The 17522-nt window shown below is 53.2% G+C and overlaps 1 protein-coding gene and 1 non-coding gene across 5 annotated transcripts; both read left to right on the top strand.

Annotated features, from left to right (window-relative positions):
• The first annotated feature begins 646 nt into the window (after window positions 1-646).
• On the top strand, window positions 647-17150 carry MLYCD (malonyl-CoA decarboxylase). Of its 4 annotated transcripts, XM_089903347.1 has the most exons (7): window positions 648-1272; window positions 2962-2972; window positions 4909-4913; window positions 9789-9928; window positions 10803-10959; window positions 13695-13847; window positions 15926-17150. In XM_089903347.1, exons 1-7 carry the CDS (start codon window positions 686-688, stop codon window positions 16457-16459), a joined length of 1587 nt encoding a protein of 528 aa, XP_089759473.1. In that variant the 5' UTR covers window positions 648-685; the 3' UTR covers window positions 16460-17150. The 4 variants fall into 4 exon arrangements, with proteins under 4 accessions (XP_022438780.2, XP_022438782.2, XP_089759473.1 ...); XM_022583072.2 differs by lacking the exons at window positions 2962-2972; window positions 4909-4913 and having other exon boundaries at window positions 647-1225; window positions 9722-9924; XM_022583073.3 differs by lacking the exons at window positions 2962-2972; window positions 4909-4913 and having other exon boundaries at window positions 649-1225; window positions 9816-9928.
• LOC149744715 (signal recognition particle RNA) lies at window positions 7611-7910 on the top strand. The gene has a single exon (XR_016391064.1).
• Window positions 17151-17522: the final 372 nt, after the last annotated feature.

The following is a 17522-nucleotide window of genomic DNA, read 5'->3' on the forward strand; positions in this document are numbered from 1 at the left end:
CCTGGCACATACCAGGCGGTTAATAAACACTCTGTTGAATGAACGAACGAATGAATGAATGAATAAGGACCAAGGAAGGAGGGACAGGTTGGGGAACCAGATGCTTGGGAGAGCCCGGTTTGCCGTATCGGTGAGAAAGTTCTCCAGAAGGCAGCTGGAAGCCTAGCTCTGGGGGTCATCTGGGTAAGTGAGAGCGCCTAGGCAGGGGTCAAGACAAAGCCTACCTTGCCAGAGAATTACCACCACGAATACTTCGTAGGCACGCAGATTGCTCCGCTCCTCCCCAGATACACTGGATCAGAATTTCCGGAGTAGGGCCAGGAATCTGCGTGCGTAACAGGTTCCCTAGGTGACCGTGATGTTCCTTGGGGCTGGAGAGCTCGGCCCTAGAGGAGAGGGACTGAGGCGGTGACTTTGGGTGGCTAGATGACAGGGCAGAGGCCCCCCCTGAAGTCGCCACCCGCGCCGTCGCTCGGCCCTCCGATTGGTCGCCGTTCGGGTTACCTTTGGCCACACTTGGCCTCGCGCCGCACTCCGCCCCGCCCCCGTCGCTCCGTCCTCCGATTGGTCGCCGCCCCGCCCGTCCCCCGGGCTGGGGCAACCGGACTGGAGCGTGCCGGAAGCCGGAAGCGCGGCGGCGGCGGCGTTGGCGTTGGCGTTCCCCAGGCCCCTGTATCCTTGCGCCATGCGAGTTCTTCGGCCGACCGTGTCGGCTGGGCGCCTCCTCCTCCTCTGGCTGCGGCTCCCCCTGCGGCCGCCGGGACCCCGGCTGTCGAGCGGGCGGGCGGCGGCGGCCGGCGCCCTGGAGCGGGCCATGGACGAGCTGCTGCACCGTGCGGTGCCCGCGATGCCGGCCTACGGGCTGCGCGAGAAGACGCCGGCGCCGGCGGAGAACCAGTGCGCGGACTTCGTGAGCTTCTACGGCGGCCTGGCTGAGGCGGCCGACCGCGCCGAGCTCCTGGGCCGCCTGGCGCGGGGCTTCGGCGTGGACCACGGCCAGGTGGCCGAGCAGAGCGCCGCCGTGCTCCAGCTGCTCCAGCAGCCGCGGGAGGCGGCCGTGCTCCTGCAGGCAGAGGACCGGCTGCGCTACGCGCTGGTGCCGCGCTACCGCAGCCTCTTCCACCACATCAGCAAGCTGGACGGCGGCGTGCGCTTCCTGGTGCAGCTGCGGGCCGACCTGCTGGAGGCTCAGGCCCTCAAGCTGATGGAGGGACCGCACGTCCGGGTAAGGCCCCGCCCGGGCCGCCCCCGACCCTTGGCGGCTCTCCCCATGTCGTCCTCACCCGCCCCTCAAGCCCCAAGCACTCCACCTTCCCCTGCCTGGAGCCGCGCACACTTCGCCCCGAGTCAGAGGCCCCGAACCCTGTCCCCTTCCTTCCCACGCTTTCCCAGTCCTTGCCTCCCTCTAGGCTCGTCTTTATAGAAACTCGGCCCTCGCGTACTTTCAAGGTGACTGTCACGCCTCGTTCCTGATGAGCGTGCTCCATAAAATCTCTTTTTCATTCTTTTACCTGAGAGGTTTCGTCCATGTGGTACACTTGAATGCGGACCGAACCGAGCATCCGGTAACTTTCTGAAGACCTGGATGGGGTCAGTAAGAGTTAGTCGCAGGACCCACTGTGTAAGCCCTTGTCCTAAAAAGGCCTGTGAAACGTACAAAGGTGACTAGAACTCGAGGTTGCCACCGTCTAGGAGTCTGGATGCCTTCTATTTTCTCTCTGCCTCATAACTATGACCAGGATATTTTTACCTTCCTGAGTTCAGCCCTAAAATAGGATTCTAAGTTGACTTCTTGAGCAAATCAGGCGTTTAGCACAGTGAGCTCAGGTTAGATGCGAATAAATAAAGATTTAAATAATGATGACTTGAAAGGTGGCTGGTAGTTGAATATAGTCCTTTTATTACTCTTGATGTTAAATATGGTGGGACCCCTAACTTGCTCTTTTAGTAAACCAAAAATGCTGTAAATGTTCTGGCATTCAGAAGGTTAGTAGGTGCAGTTGGCTTTAAAAAGAATCGAACAGTTGAACGACTCCTTTAAGAACTCTTAACACTGGCGTAACGGTTTTTACGTTCATTGCCTCACTCTTGGGGAGGTGATAAGCGTGTCTCCACCTGTCGACCTCTCATGTGAGGTCACATGACTTGACCAGGCCCCCAGAGCAAATAAGTATGTCTCTGATCATCCACCCAAATCCACATTGCCCAGGTTCTTTGCTCTGCACTTTATATCTTCCTCATGTTATGTGAGTTACGGTGTTTATCAGAAACCTTCGTATCTTTCTTGGCTACGTAGCCCTAGCCCATAAAATCCTGCGTAGTTAGGATAGGGTTAATCTCAGGATGATAACAGGAGCTATGATTTGATGGCTCTTAATAGCTGGCTAATCTACAATGCTAAGTATTACCTAGGACCAGTGAGCCTTCAGCTATAAGAGTCACAGGCTGAGAACCTCAGTTGTTTATTGCATTGGCACCAAATCAGTCCTGGAATCCCAGTCTGTTGAATTGACCATGTTCCCAACTAAATCCCCACCTGAATGGCTGAGACCTTGTGTTCCACATACTGTGTGCATACACATCTGGTTCCTCCCAAGAGAGGCTTGGGTTTCGTCTGCAATCCAAGCAGACCTTTTTTTTTTCCTCCTTGAAGCGGAGACAAGTGCTCCTGAAAGCCTTCTGAAACTTAATTCTCATTGCATAGGAGGCTTGAGAATTAGGTAGGATGTCTGTCTACCTAATCCAAGGTAGGATGTCTTTTGGGTAGGTGACCTGTCCCAAAATGAAACTCTCCACCCATCCATTCAGCCATTCATCGGCTGTCTATATGGTACCAGGCGTGCTCAGGCTCCAAGATCACTTGGTCCGAAGCTTCCCTTCTAGTATGGGAAGGAAGAGTTAGGGGCGGGCACGGTGTGTGTGGGTGCCTTTCACGCACTTGCTCATTTCATCCTCAGCAAGATGTGGTGACTGTTTGACAGATGAGGTGATTAAAGCTTGTCGAGGCCCAGTGCAGCGCCCAGAGCACAGAGCTGGTAAGAGCGCCTCCACCCAAGCCCCGTCTCCACACTCCACGGTGTGTACTTCATCTTGGCACACCAACTCTCTTAGTTGACAACCTAACTAGATCGAAAATGGGCTTATTCTTTTAGATTTGCCTTTTTCTATAAAACTGAAGGGAAGGTAAAACAACCCAGTTGATGAATGGCTTTGTTTTATTTACTTTCACTGACTCAGGAGTTTAATATTCTCTAGTTGTGACTGTGTTTATCTTTCCAAGACTTTGTGTAAGTTTCCATCTTATCAGCAACCTCAGCACCCACCTTTTTCTGAAACCTCAGGTCAGTCTCTGCTCTTCTGTCGAAAAATCATCAAACCTTCCGTGGCCACGAGGATGGCATTCGGTGTCTTTCCTTTGGCCTTTTTGCTGCCCACCAGCCATCCTGCGCATTCCCACTCCCCCAGCATTACTCGCTCCCCTCCACGGACCCTCCTCTCCAGCCAAGCTGGCTCCTGGATGGAACGTTCCTGAACCCGCGCCCCTGCGTGATTCCTGTTAGAAAAAGAGCCACCTGCGCTCCCAGCTCGTTTGCTCGGCTTTTCCAGGCGCTCCAGCTCAGGGTTGCCTCACCCGGTTCTGAGCTTGTAGATACGTAATTGTACCACTCAGTTCGATTTGATACATTAACCACAGAATCTGTTGTTTGAAATTTATTTTTCCCCCGCAAGTCCATGATCAGCTCCTTGAAAACTGGGGCCTTCGTCTTGCGTAGCAAAATGATGAATGAAGCGTGAGATAGAGTCCCGGGTGCCCTGCCATCTGGCGAAGTCAGCAGCTAACCACTCCCATTCGTCCTGAGGTCAGACTGCTCCATTCAGAGGTCTGAGCCTGGAATGGAACCTGGAGGCCAGGGAAGGTTTCCTTGCGGCAGAGAGAGAGAGAGAGAGAGAGAGAGAGAGAGAAATCCTAGCAGACGTTGGGACCGCCCTTGTCCTGGGGGATTCCTGATGTCACATCCGATTCTGTGAGACATAACTGGACTCGTTTCCTTACTCTTCCCCACATACAAGAGAAGACTCTTGGTTATGAGGTTGAGAAGGGACATCATCAAAGCTCAAAGCTGTGACCTTGAGACTTGACTTGTGGGAGGGGAGCTGGCCCCAGGGAGATCCAGAGCTGCCAGCAACACCATGTCCTCAGACGTTCAGGGTTCCCTTGTTTTATAACCAAGGCTGTCCACACACGTTAAGGGAAAAACATCACCAACCGAAAGGCACAAAGTCACGTGGAATCAAGATATTTCTTACGCAGAGGGTGAGTGACCCTAGACTGACCTTGGCCTCTGCGCATGGTCTGGACTCGCTGGGTGCAGAAGCCTTTTCAGGTGGCTCCATCACACCTCTTGTGTTTCTCTACCTAGAAATCCTCCCCTTAGCCCGAGTGCCTCTACCTGTTAGCAGCTAAATCTGTTGCTCCCCTTCCCCTTTGCTCTTTGTGGCTACGTAAATGCTTTTTTATCTCTATCATTCAAAACATTCAGAGTTGACTTTTTTTTAACCCATAGAAATCGTCACTGGGATCTGATATTGTAATTAATCACCAGTATCACTTAACGTGTGTGTGGTACATCTTGATTCCGTGTTTGTTTCATTCTGGATTTTGCAGCCAAGTTAAAGAGGTGGTTAAAAAGCTAGAGCTTTTCGCTTGTAGGAATCCAGTGTTGGAAACCACCAGCAGTTTGGCCCTCGAGCTTCAGCGCAGGAGCCGCAGATCCTCAGGCGCCTAGGATGCCGGGGGACGCCCAGGAGGCAGGGAGTAGCAGACCTGAGCACCCCTTGCTGTGCACACGGCACCCCATCACACAGGTGTTCTTCTCCCCTGGCCCTTGCTGACCTTGGAGCTGCCAGCTAATGTCAGGTGGACGAGAGCTGCTGTGGGCTCAGGCCTGGGCATTGCCCTGGACTGGACTCAGTGCCCTGCTTCTCCTCACAGCTTCTTGTTTGCTGAATCTCGTGAGCACAGAGGCATCCTTAGAATAACTGGCATGTGTGAGGCCCAAAGGGATGCTGACTGGGCATCTCATACGGAACAGTGGGTACAGCAGAAGACGCACCAGGTGGGGAAGGAAGGCCCCGGTTATGCTGGTTCGAAGCGTGATTTTAGGTGATCGTAGCCACGTCCCTTAACTGTCCCGGGCCAACCAGCTCTGCTGCTGAGGCGGTGGTGGTCAGCCTGCTTCTCTTCTAGAAATACTGTGGGGCTTGGCTAAAAACACAGTTACGAATGAGGGCAGTTTGTCAAGATCTTGGTCTCTGACCGAGGGCTGTGATTATTGGAAATACGGGAAGAATCCAGAGGCTGACGCTTCTGTTTGAGTGGAGCCCAGCGTGCAGCCCAAGGCGGAAGGCCCGGCAGGGGTAGGTCTCTTTTCTTGGGTATTTTAAATCCGGTGAGGTTTCTTTTCTTATTCTTAATCCTTCCTGATAGGAAGTTCAGAGTCGGTATCAAGTCTATTTGCTGGGAAGATGCAAGTGCTGTGTAGAAAGTTTTTACAGCCCAGCAGACGTCAGATGTCTGCTGTGGTTTTCAAGATAGCGGATCAGCTGCAGAGAGGATGGACGTTGCTGCCCATCAATTAAAAGGTCGTTAGAAGCCTAAGTGTCTTGGAGGCCAGCCTGGGACTTCTTGATTCATCCCAAGTCTCTACTGCGATGGTCCGTCCCTCTGATGCCACTTTGTAGCAACTCTTGGATTATAATAAGTGAGTTGATCTTAACGGATTTACCCCAAGAAAGGGATTTTAGTTGTTTTCATAATTAAGGAATTTGTAGAAAAGGGACTTGTCAATGTCCTTGAATTCTCTGATCGCAGGACCCCTGCCCCCCACCCCGAGTTTTAATCTTAAGAAATAGAACAGTACCATCAGTCATCCAGTGTTGGGCAGGGGTGGGTAATACCAAATCCACAAAGCAGCTTAATGACACCAGGAAGAGAAACGGCCCCTTTGCTTACAAGATCAAATGTTCTTTTTGTTAAAAATGCTCTTCTCCTCTGTTGAAGTTCCAAGTGTGCTTTAAGGCTTCTGATGCCTGGACATGTGGCCACAAGTCCGGGTTTGCGTGTTCTTTCCCGAGGCGGGGAAGTGTGGGCTTTGGGCTCTGAGGTGTGAATCCAATCCACCCGTCAGTTGCCCTCCTCAACGAGACGCCCTGTGAACTTGCGGTTGTGTGTCCAGCTCCTGAGCGGGGTACACGGTGTGCGGGCAGGCGCGTGCTTCTTGTGTGGGCAGTTTACAGGCTTTTTGTTTTTCCGCAGAGTTATTTCCAAAAGCCCTTTGGGGTTGAAGAGTTCAGTCTCTTACAGATACAATCCCCAGTGAAGCCGAGGGGACTCCCATTCTAAGAGAGGGTCTGGGCACCGTGAGATATTTGTGGGCAGCAGAAGGGAGCTGGCATTTAGGAAACGATGGGCGATTTGAATGTAGAAATGACTGTGAGACCTGTGGGAATCTTAACAGAAGCCCAGGTGGAACATTGGAGAAGGGACCAAACTCGTATCAGGCAGGGTCCCCACGCCACCACTGCAGCGCCCAGCCGCACCACAGTTTGTTGTAAACCTTCTCTGGTGTCTTGTCCTGTTTTGAAGTTAACCTGGTGGTCCTCGTGGTTCTACTAAATTCTGCACTTAGCTAGACTAAGAGATGAACTCATTTGTAGATGGGAACGTTGTCCCAGCAGTTGTATTTTTGAGTCCTGGGTCGCTGATAAATGATTTCTCAATCACTGAGCGTGACGCATACACGATTCCTCTCCCTCCTGCTATCTGAGATCCGGTAGCCTTGCTTCCCTCGGCACCTAATTCCAGCCTGAACAGCTGCGGTCCTGTTAGCACTGGGCGGTGGAGATGTGTAACCTTTAACCTAGATTCCCGGATCTCGTGTCCAGTGTCCCACGTTATAGCTGTCAGTAGCCCAGAATAGAACGAAGGGACTTGTAGAAGAGGCGCTTCCGTCAGCCAGACCATTCCTTTCATAATCAATACTGAATGAATGCCGAAGGCAGATTTTTCCAACTTGTTCCTATTGTGCGTCTCATAGAGATGCCATAGAGTTCCATGTACATCCTACATGGAACTCGGCTGGTGTGTTCCTAACCTTTCAGTGCAGAAGTTCCCAACCTGGGGAACCTGGTTGGGAACTGAGTTTCAAAGGGCTCCATGAACTCCAGGAAGCTGTGTGCAGAGTTTTATTAATGTGTTTGTGTTTTTCTGGGGAAAGTGTCCCCAGTTTTTAGCACATGTGCAAGAGTGTATGAGGACCCCAGGAAGACTGAGAACCACTGTAGTCAGTGCAGGAAATACAGTTTTATAAGGAGCCGTTCTGTGTTGCCTGGTGAGCCATCCCTTCTCCCCCTTCCTGCTACTTCCTGGTCACTGTTTTCCAGTTTGTCTTCTCGTTTTCATTTGCCATCAATCTGTTAAATCATCTTCCACATGGAGGACCCCACTGATGGCTTTGAGAACCAGAGGACTAAATCAGAAATGACCTCTGCCCTTACAGAGCTGAGAGGCCAGTAGAGGAGACTAGACCATGGGATAAAGAGTTACGAGGGCCGGGCGCGGTTGCGCGCGCCTGTAGTCCCAGCTACTCGGGAGGCTGAGGCAGGAGGATCGCTTGAGCCCAGGAGTTCTGGGCTGTAGTGCGCTATGCCGATCGGGTGTCCGCACTAAGTTCGGCATCGATATGGTGACCTCCCGGGAGCGGGGGACCACCAGGTTGCCTAAGGAGGGGTGAACCGGCCCAGGTCGGAAACGGAGCAGGTCAAAACTCCCGAGCTGGTCAGTAGTGGGATCGCGCCTGTGAATAGCCACTGCACTCCAGCCTGGGCAACACAGCGAGACCCCGTCTCTAAAAAAAAAAAAAGAGTTACGAGGAATTACAGAGATCACATGGTCCAGTCGCCTGTCGACGTGGAAATCCTTTCTAAAACATCTCCACCGTGTTCTTGCCCACCCTGTGCTCATCTCTTCCCGTGGGGAGGGCCGCTGTCTCCCAGGAGGACCTCTGTGGGCAGCCCTGGCTCCTCAGAAGCTCTTCTTTCCATGGAGTCTGACTGTGCCTTCCCCCTGTTGGTCCTGGACTTGCTCCCTCTCCTTGCCCCCGTGGGGCCTCTTGTGTGCCCTAGGCCTTCAGTGTTCAAAGATGGACCTCTCTTCATTCTGAAACCCTTTCTGAGCCACCCACCCCCATGCCTACAACTTATCCTCAAGTGACAAGGTTCTGAGTCCTTTGACCTTTTACCAGAGATTAAAATGTGAAATGGCCCTATAACAGTTTTATAGCTTGTGTACAGTTTTACAGGTGTTATCCGTCATGGTCCTTGTGATTCTTATACAGGGATTCATAAGGTCAGTTCTGTACCAGACATACTGAGATGTTTGCTGTTATTCGATAATAATATGCAGTGTATCTGTTAGTATGCAGTTCATCTATGACTAACAGAGACTCAAAACAGCAGTGGTTTGAATAAGAGAAGTTTGTCTTTCATGAAGAAGTCTGGAGGTAGGCAGCCCAGGGCTGGCTCTGTGGTGCCCTCAGTTGGCCCAGGCTTCTGTTTGTTGCTCTTCCCTGAAAACCTCATCCCCAAAGTTACCTCATGGCCCAAGATGGCTGCTCCAGCTCTAGCCATCACATCACCTTCCGACCTGCAGTGGGGAGGACAAAGAAAAAGATGGAAGGACATCTCTTCCCTGCAGTGGGAAGGACAAAGAGAAAGAGCAGCCCTTTGCTGCTCCTGCCATCTTCCAAGTTTCCCAGAAGCTGCTGCAGGATACCTCTGCTTACATCTGAGAAGCCAGAACTCAGTCACACGATTAGCCCTGGCGGCAGTGCAGACTTTATCCTGAACAGTCACGTGCCCAGGTAAAAAGTGAAGCTTCTGTCGATTTGGGAAAAAGGGACGCAGCCGTTGAGGAACAACAGCCTTGTCTCTTGCCCTGGACGTCCCCTCCACTCTGACTGTCACGAAGCTTACCACTATTACATGGTCAGCAGTCACCACAGACTGAACTGGGATGGTTCTGCCCCTGCATCGCGTCCTGTCCTTTCCTTACTCACCTCTTGCTCTATTCTTGCTTGAAAAGTTTCAGTGCGAATGCATCTCTGATGGTACAGTTGACTCAAATCATTTTGGGAAGTAGAATAAATATAAGTAAGTGAAATTAGAATAATGTCATCAATTCTAAATGCATGGATTGCCCGACACACTATTATTCTACGGCCCACTCAGGGAGGAAAAATGCTGCCGATTAAACCGTGACCCGCCATCATTTGAACAAGGTGTCCTGACCACCAAGATGTGAAAATAGGAAAACACACACCTTAGAGCTGTCGAAATGTGGGGTCCTCGTTTCTCTTGGGAGACAAGAAAGGGTGTTTTTGGTGAACCAGGGAATGTTCCTGAGAGGGCGTTGGAGTTTCCTGCACTGAGACGCCGTTCAGCGTCAGCTTAACATCACGTGTGCAGCTGTGTTCACGGCGGCGAATGCATCGGCACACTTTATTTGATTTGGGCAGCTTAGCTCAGATGGAACCCAGGTGTCTTACAGGTGGAAGGAGGGAGGGAAGACGTAGAGCTGAGTTCGGTCTGTCGTGGCCGAGAGCAGAGCCCGGTGGAGCCGCCTCAGAACAGCCTCATCCTGCCCACTCCTCTTTTGTATCAGGTTTTGGTGTCGAATTCCCTGTGCTGGCAGCAATGCGGGGATGGGCTGGACGTCTTTCCCTCGGAAGGCCAGCGCTCCCCCCTCTCCATTTCAGGAAATGAACGGGGTGCTGAAAAGCATGTTCTCAGAATGGTTTTCTTCCGGGTTCCTGAACCTGGAGCGGGTCACCTGGCGTTCACCGTGCGAAATGCTGCAGAACATCAGTGAGTAAGTATTTATGACGTCTCTGCTTTTCTCACGTTTCAGCGGAAAGCCAGTCTCCATTCCTGTGTACGTTTTGTTCCAAGCCTGATAAAACCCAAACACAGGATCCACAAAGGTGGCTGTCCTAGCAGGTGATGCCGAGACCACGGAGGAGGAAGGGGCACAGGTGGAAGCTGGTCCTTGTGCCAGTGAACCTGCGCTTGGGGTCTCGGTCACGTCCTCATATTTAAAGCCCTCAGGCCCGCGTCTCCCCAGCAACCCCATGATCAGAGCTGCCCGGGTTCACTGGACCCAAGCATTGGCATTAGTAACTCAAAAACCGTCCGTCTCAACCAGCTGTGAAAATGTCTCCCTTGGATAAAATCTCCAAATTCACAGTGTAGTGCGTGATTCCCACCTTCCCCCGGACACGGTAAAATGCAGGTTGGCCCTGCCACGTCGCATGTTGAAACAGAACAGTGGTGGCCGAGGTCGCTGGACACATGGAAGCAGCCAGGCGATGCGTGTCCTCAGGCAGCGCGGACTTCAAACTGCGGAGATTCAGGGGAAGCAAGAGACGTAGGCTGTCCGGTGACAGGCATGGTCAGGTCTCTGTGTTGAAATCTGCCACATACCTGCTCCCCCGGGGCCTGGCAAACGAGTCTTAAGACCGGGGATGAGAGCACAGTTTTGTGTGTAAAACGGTCACCAGTTGTGCTTCCTCTCAGTCAGCGCTGTTTCGCGCTAAGATGATCTTTGAATTTCCCGCAGAGTCCGCTGAAGCTGTATTTAAAGGATTGCTTTGACTTGAGTGAATAATACGAGTAGGAATCAGCCCCGCGGCTCTTTAACTTGTGATTTGTACTTTTGTCTTGCCCTTTCATAACGTTCTCGTCAGGGCTGAGGCTGTGCATCCCGTTAAAAACTGGGCGGACATGAAACGGCGCGTGGGGCCCTACAGAAGGTGTTACTTCTTCTCTCACTGCTCAACCCCGGGGGAGCCCCTGATCATTTTGCACGTGGCCCTGACCAGTGAGATCTCCAGCAGCATCCAGGTACCTGTGCGCGGTCGATTTAGGACGGGGCAGACGGCCCAGGGTGCCTTAAGTTTTCTGTTAACTTAGTTTTCTCCCCTTTTTGAAAATAAATTGCTTTTCGGCCTTTGTGGATCTTTGCATTAGCTAGATACAGTCTCCAGATCTGCAGCCACAGAGTGGAGACGGGCAGTGTGTGGGCAGTGATGGGACGGGGCAAGCTTTTGCCAGGGTGTGTGGACCTTGGGTTGAGACGTGGTCCAGGCTGTTATGGATGAGGGGGGGTACAGGTGCAGGGGCACGGGGATCAACTCTTCAGCATCTAAGTGCCTGTGGGTAGTTTCAAAAGACAGCCGATTGAGAAATTGGAAAGTCGGCTGTGCTGCGTGCCTGACGCGGGCCCAGCGCTCTGCCCGGCGTGGTGGTTCCCCCCCCGCGGAGCAAGCTGGGCTTCTCCTCGAGGCGTTGGTGAGTGTCTGAAACACTCAGTCCGCAGGCCCACGGAGGGCAGGGGCTGGGGCTGCAGAGCAGGTCCGTTGAGGGGAAGTGGGTACATCTGGGTCACTGTGGCTTCGGGGTCGGAATGGCCTGTTCGGAGGCCGAGAGGTGATGGCAGACGTCAGGTGGGCGCTGGGCAGCGTCTCCTGGCATCCGAGGGCGGAGGACTCGTCAGCAGGGAGACGTTCCCGTACGATGCTTGTTTGGAGGCGCCTGCACTGTGATGACGCACTAGAAGTTATCACGGCCTCCCTGGGGGCAGTTTGGTAATAACTATTAAAATATAAAACGTGTGTTCCTTTTGACCTAAAAATTCCACTCTCAGGAATTTATCCCAGGAGAGGCTCAGAGCTGAGAGTTTGGGCGGTTGCCCACTGCAGCATCGTCTGGAGGTGGGAGTGATAACCCAGGTGCCCACCGGGAGACGCTGCTGTAGGGGACGACGGCGTGTGCGTCTGGCCTGTGCTCACAGACCCTGCGGTCCCGCGTGTGGCTTTAGCTTTGTACTTGTGACCTGGCCCGTCAACCTTGACTTGCTGTTGACTGAAGATTCAGTTCCAGCCTAGCCCATCTGCTGTGACCTTCTGCGTGGCGTGAATTCCGTGGACCGAGCGTTTGCTCTGCCCCGCCCGCCCGCAGCGCGCCCTCCTGTGTGACTGCTCACAGCGCCTTGTGACTCAGGCTTTTTATCGTCAGTGTCCTCACCTTAGACATGGGGACTCCGAGGCTAGGAGGGGACTGCAGAGATTTGCCCAGGATGATGGAAGAAGTGGGGACGGTGGGGGGGCCGGGATCCCAGCCCTGAGGGCAGGTGCCTTCCGTGTGAGGAGACTCGCGCATCCGGACACATACATGAGAGACGCGTGTGTACGTGGTTTTGTATGCACATGTACTTATGTGTGTACCTGCCTGGGGCCAATGAGACCGACCTGGAGAGGCGCTCCCCAAAACGTAAACAATAGGACTGGGTGTTCAGTTCTGGAGTGATTTGTGATTTCTTCTTCATGCATTTATTTCTTGCCTCTTTGATATTATGCATATCTCATTCATACAATCAAAGAAAGGTTCATTTGTTTGGATTTTGGGGTTTTTTTTTTTTTTTGAAAACTTAAAAAAAAAGATTTGCTGGAGACGGATTTTGAGTCCAGAACCATGAGATAACCTACAGACTTCTTGAAAAACAAAGGAGGTGATCCAACAAGATGAGGAATGATGGGAGGAGAGCTCCTCCGTCAGCTGCTGGTGCAGGAGAGGCTGGTGGGGCCCCGGATGTCACGGCCTCTGCGTCACCATCCGCCCAACTTTCCTTATGGTGACGGTTCATGGCTTCCCAGGAGTCACAGAAAAGACCCTCTGAGCGTCTGAAGGGGATGAGAGCTGAGGATGTTTTCCCCAGGGGGGTACGCGCAGACCCACGTGTCCCATTGGCAATTTAAGAAAGTCTGTGGGCTCCAGACCTCAGCCTGGACTCTGGGCCAGACTCCCCTACTCCAAGCATCCGGGGTAGCTGGTAGGAGTTTAGAGCAGCGTAAGCGTGTCCTTCAGAAGCAGGCTGGCGGGCCTGTGTCCACGCCAACTGCAAGGTCTCCACCACTACTGTCCAGTGGCCCTCAGGGTATTAAAGCTCAGAACGCCCCGCACTCACATCTCAGAGCAGATCAAGTCGGACTTGGCTAAGGGACCTCCCAGTACGAGTCATGCTGATTCTTAGATCGCTTCTCGTACGTGTCTGTGCGGGCGTGTGGTTTCACTGTGGAAATATAAGGACGTGACAGAAAACCAAAAAGGTACGTAGGAAAAGCATAAAAAGGTACATTTCCTGAAAGAAAACTTAGGTAGGACTGCATCCGGCTTACTGGGAAATGTAAACAGCTAGGATTCAGAGGGGAGGAGGGACGCCTGCAGGACGCAGTGGGCAGCCTGCGCACAGGAGCCGCAGGAAGTGGGCCCCTTGGCCTTGGCAGAGGGCTGGCGTGCTGTCTGGGGGTGTCGGAGGGCAGCAGACTGCACAGAGAGAGAGACCTCCCCTGAGAGAGACCTAGGGGACATCAGTTGTGACTCAGCGAAGCTTGTGGAAGAAATGATACAACATTGAGCAAACAGCCAAGGAAGTCGTGAGACCACCGCTGCCTCCAGAGAGGTCTCAGAACAGGGTGCTTGCCTCTAGAGCCTGGTCCTTGGGTCGAGGGACCCCCAGGAGGGGTGAGGGCGAGGCGGTGCATCCACAGCTGCCCGTCACTGTCCTTTATGTTTTCCAGACCATCATAGTGAAGGAGAGTCCCACGTCGGAGACAGAGGAGCGGGACAAGATCACCACAGCCGTCTTATACTCGCTGAGCCTGACCCAGCAGGGGCTGCAGGGCGTGGAGCTGGGCGCCTTCCTCATCAAGCGGGTGGTGAAGGAGCTGCAGGTGAGCGAGGCTCGACCCTGACCCCGCCGCACCGCTGTCGGTGTCCCCGCCTTGGGATGGCCCAGCAGTTCTGCCCTCATCTCTGCGGACAGGGTGAAGCTGTTGGGCCGGAGTGATCAGGAGGGGTGGAAGAGTGCCAGGTGCCCCTTGGCACTCCCTAGGAGCCCCGAGACTCGTCAGGGGGTGGAAGCGGTGCCGAGGAAAAGGCCCTCAAAGCCGGCTTCTCATGGGCCACAAATCCAGATGCGTCCTGGGGGCGGCGGCTTCTGCAGCGGACCCTGCACCCTGGCTGGCGGGGCAGCTCCTGATGGGCACGTGCTGCCCCGGCATAGCCGCCAGCAGGGCCCCCTTCGCTCCCACTGTCCAGTCCTGGCCGTGCCAACCTCCCTACCCACCCTCGCCCACTCGTGGCCCGGGAGGGAGCATCGAGGTTCGACTTTGACCGGGCAGTTGGAGGGTAAATGCACTGGCACCTGGTTTTTTTAATAATTGCCTTCTCTTGGTTGCCCTGGGAAACACAGAAATGTTCAGGTCCCCGCTGGGTTTGGGCTTTTTAAAACTGTCTCATGAGGGGCTGGAGTGGACTCTGATGTGTAGAATCTAATTTTTAGGTGAAGTAATTAGGTCACGACTAACTGGCTGTGACAGCAGCACTCTCCACTTCTGGCGGCTTCAACACAGACAGCTGCTGCAGAAGCTCCTCCTCAGAGAATGACACACAGGGTGCCATTTAAATATTTGCGTGCTTCGTGTTAGATTCAGTTTGAAGTCTGAGAACTTGGGATTCAGTTGGGTGTCAGCTTCGCTAGAATCCCTCCCTGCCTCTTTTTCCCCGGAGGCGATGAGAAGCACCTCTGATTACCCTGAGTTTCTTCTTTTACTTCCTGCTGCTTTGCTGAAGGTGCTAACGCTTGGGGCGAGGGTGGGCGGGTAGCAGGGCTGGTGTGAGGCAGAAAGGCAGTCAGAGGGTCTGGGTGATAAAGCAGATTCTGTTTCTGAATCAGGCAGCCCAGGGGCCATCCTGCTGCTGACCGCTTCTCCACGTCTGGGATGGGAGCCGGAGAGTCACCTGAGAAATCTGGAGGGAAGGGCAGCCCTTCCTCCACAGAGGTGTTCGTGGAGGCTTACGGAGGAGGCACCTTAAATGCCCAGTGAAAAGAACAGGGCTAGGAAAAGTCGTGGGATCGTTTTATCTTTTAATATTGTTCTGTCGTTAAAGTTACGGTTCTGAATTTTGAGTGACAGTGAGAAAGCGCTCATGATATAAATGCACAAAGCAGGATTTAAAATAACTGTCTTGCCCTTGCAAAAGTTGCCTAGAGAAAGACCAGGAGTTATACTCTATCAGACCTGGAGAGTGTGGTGGTTTCTTTGCTTCCGTCCTAAGTTAAAAAAATTTTTTTCTGTAGTGAGCATATATTACATTTTTAATTGGAAAATACTGAGTTCATCGAAATGATCATTGAGATCTCTCTGTAATTTGAACAACAATGATTGAACCGTGTTATCTGATGTGCAGACATAACCGTTACCTCTCCTTCTATACCATCCTCTGCACCCACTGTGCTATAGTTGAGCGATCAATTATTCATTCAACAAACAGCAGACAGTCACTGGGTACTTGTGTGCCAAGCACCAAACCAGGTTCTGTGGCGGCAGCAAAGTCCATGGGAGGGGCCTGGTGGGCTAGAAAGACAAGACCTGTAGTCAGAAGACAGCACCCCACATCATAGCAGCCCACCCCTCCAATTTCAGGCAGGTCCCCCAACTTGCCGTTGTGGATAGCGGTGCAGATTGGAGACCCCACAGTAAAGGCTTGTCCTGGGGACTCGGGTTGCCTCCAGGACCTGGCACACATCAGATCCTTAATAACTGTTCCTTGAAAGAAGAAGATTCGTGCGCATCAAATATCACTTTGTAAACCACACAGCAGCACACGGAGGTTAATGATACGTAAGCGAGAAATGAGGAGGTGTTTCTGAATCCGTGACTCACCTGCTGAATTGTGTGTGTGTGTGTGTGTGTGTGTGTGTGTGTTTTCTCCACCTTCCTTTCCCCACCCCAACTGTGCCCTGCAGAAGGAGTTTCCTCACCTGGGGACGTTTGCAAGTCTGTCCCCTATCCCCGGGTTCACCAAGTGGCTTCTGGGGCTGCTGAAATCAAAAGCAAAGGATCACGGGAGGAACGAACTGTTGACCGATTCCGAGTGTAAAGAAATCTCCAAGATCACGGGCGGCCCCGTGAATGAGACCCTCAAGACCATTCTCAGCAGCAGCGAGTGGGCCCAGTCTGAGCAGCTGGTCCGGGCGCTCCAGGCCCCCCTGATGCGGCTCTGCGCCTGGTACCTGTACGGGGAGAAGCACCGGGGCTACGCCCTGAACCCCGTGGCCAACTTCCACTTGCAGAACGGGGCCGTGATGTGGCGCATCAACTGGATGGCCGACGTCAGCCTCAAGGGCATCACGGGCTCGTGTGGCCTCATGGTCAATTACCGCTACTTCCTGGAGGACACGGCCACCAACAGGACCACCTACCTCAGCTCCAAGAGCATCAAAGCTTCCGAGCAGGTCCTCAGCCTGGTGGCCCAGTTTCAGAAGAACAGCAAACTCTAAGTCACCTTTGCTGAAGCCAACGTCCCCGGCTTGGAAAAGGATAATTTTCCGAGGGGTCGGGGATGGGGTTATGTACCCAAAGGAGCTTCTAGAGTGAACCAGAGTTGAACTGTGCTCTCTGGCCTGTGGCGGGGTCACACCGGAAGGCCGGGCCCGGGCTTTGCACGAGGGAAGACGCGTTACCGCAGCAAGGTAGTGGTGGGTACAGGTAGACGTGGGCTGGATGGGGATGCTGTGCTCTCTCCAGAAGATTCCATCGTGGCCTTCGGCCTGGCTCCCTGCCCTGGGATGGTCTTCAGAAACCATGGAGCCTCTGCTGGCTCTCGTCCCAAGGTGGATGGGTCAGCCGCTCTGGGACCCGGGCAAGTGGCCCAGGTGAGAACAGATATTCCTTCCAGCGTAGAACGTGGTTCAGCCATGATCGTTTTAGCCGTTTCTCTCTGCTGATTGCAAAGGGGTAGAGGGCTGTGCTACACTTCACTAGTTAAATTCTGGAGATCGTGAACGTATGAAAAGGTTTGTGACTTTGCACAAACTTCACTAAGCCAAGTTATTGGACACGAGAGCTCTTGTCGCCTGGGGCTTAAATTGCATTATAGACTTGACAGTCATAGCGATTCAAGTTTGTGATGAACTCCATAGCAAAGAACAAGTTTGTCCTGTGAAGCATTAAACATGTGGTTATTCACGATCGCATGGTGGTCGTCTTTGAGGTCTGAGACCTCGTTGGCCGTGCCCTTGGTCCCCAGCCAGCCCGTTGGCAGGTTTGATGCTCTGTGAAGCGGGCCTGGAGCGTGTGGCCTGAGGACAGAGGTGATGGCAGAGGCGCTGCTGATTGTGGGTGAGGAGACGGGTGTGAAGTTGAGTCAGGCAGCAGGTCCTCACCTTCCTTGCCTTTCACCTTCCAGACCCGTCCCTGGACCACCTCTGTTGTCTTCTTCGTGTCACTTGTTGCCTGGTAACAAACAACATGACCGCGGTCACTGCTAGAAATTGTGCCTTTTCTGTATCCTGGTGGAAGCAGCCCCCTCCTCCTTGGTTTTGCTTTGAGCTGATGGTGAAG

This window comes from Delphinapterus leucas, chromosome 20, assembly GCF_059928025.1.
Source record: "Delphinapterus leucas isolate spDelLeu-1000000601 "Yukka" chromosome 20, BTC_Dleu_Yukka2, whole genome shotgun sequence".
Classification (NCBI taxonomy): Eukaryota; Metazoa; Chordata; class Mammalia; order Artiodactyla; family Monodontidae; genus Delphinapterus; species Delphinapterus leucas.

What these genes read in the sequence shown, in the direction of transcription:
- MLYCD (XM_022583072.2), top strand. Translation starts at nt 686, where the DNA reads ATGCGAGTTCTTCGGCCGACCGTGTCGGCTGGGCGCCTCCTCCTCCTC. An exon ending in AGATCTCCAGCAGCATCCAG is followed by an intron (nt 10,960 to 13,694) that starts GTACCTGTGCGC and finishes TATGTTTTCCAG; the next exon opens with ACCATCATAGTGAAGGAGAG. An exon ending in GGGTGGTGAAGGAGCTGCAG is followed by an intron (nt 13,848 to 15,925) that starts GTGAGCGAGGCT and finishes TGTGCCCTGCAG; the next exon opens with AAGGAGTTTCCTCACCTGGG.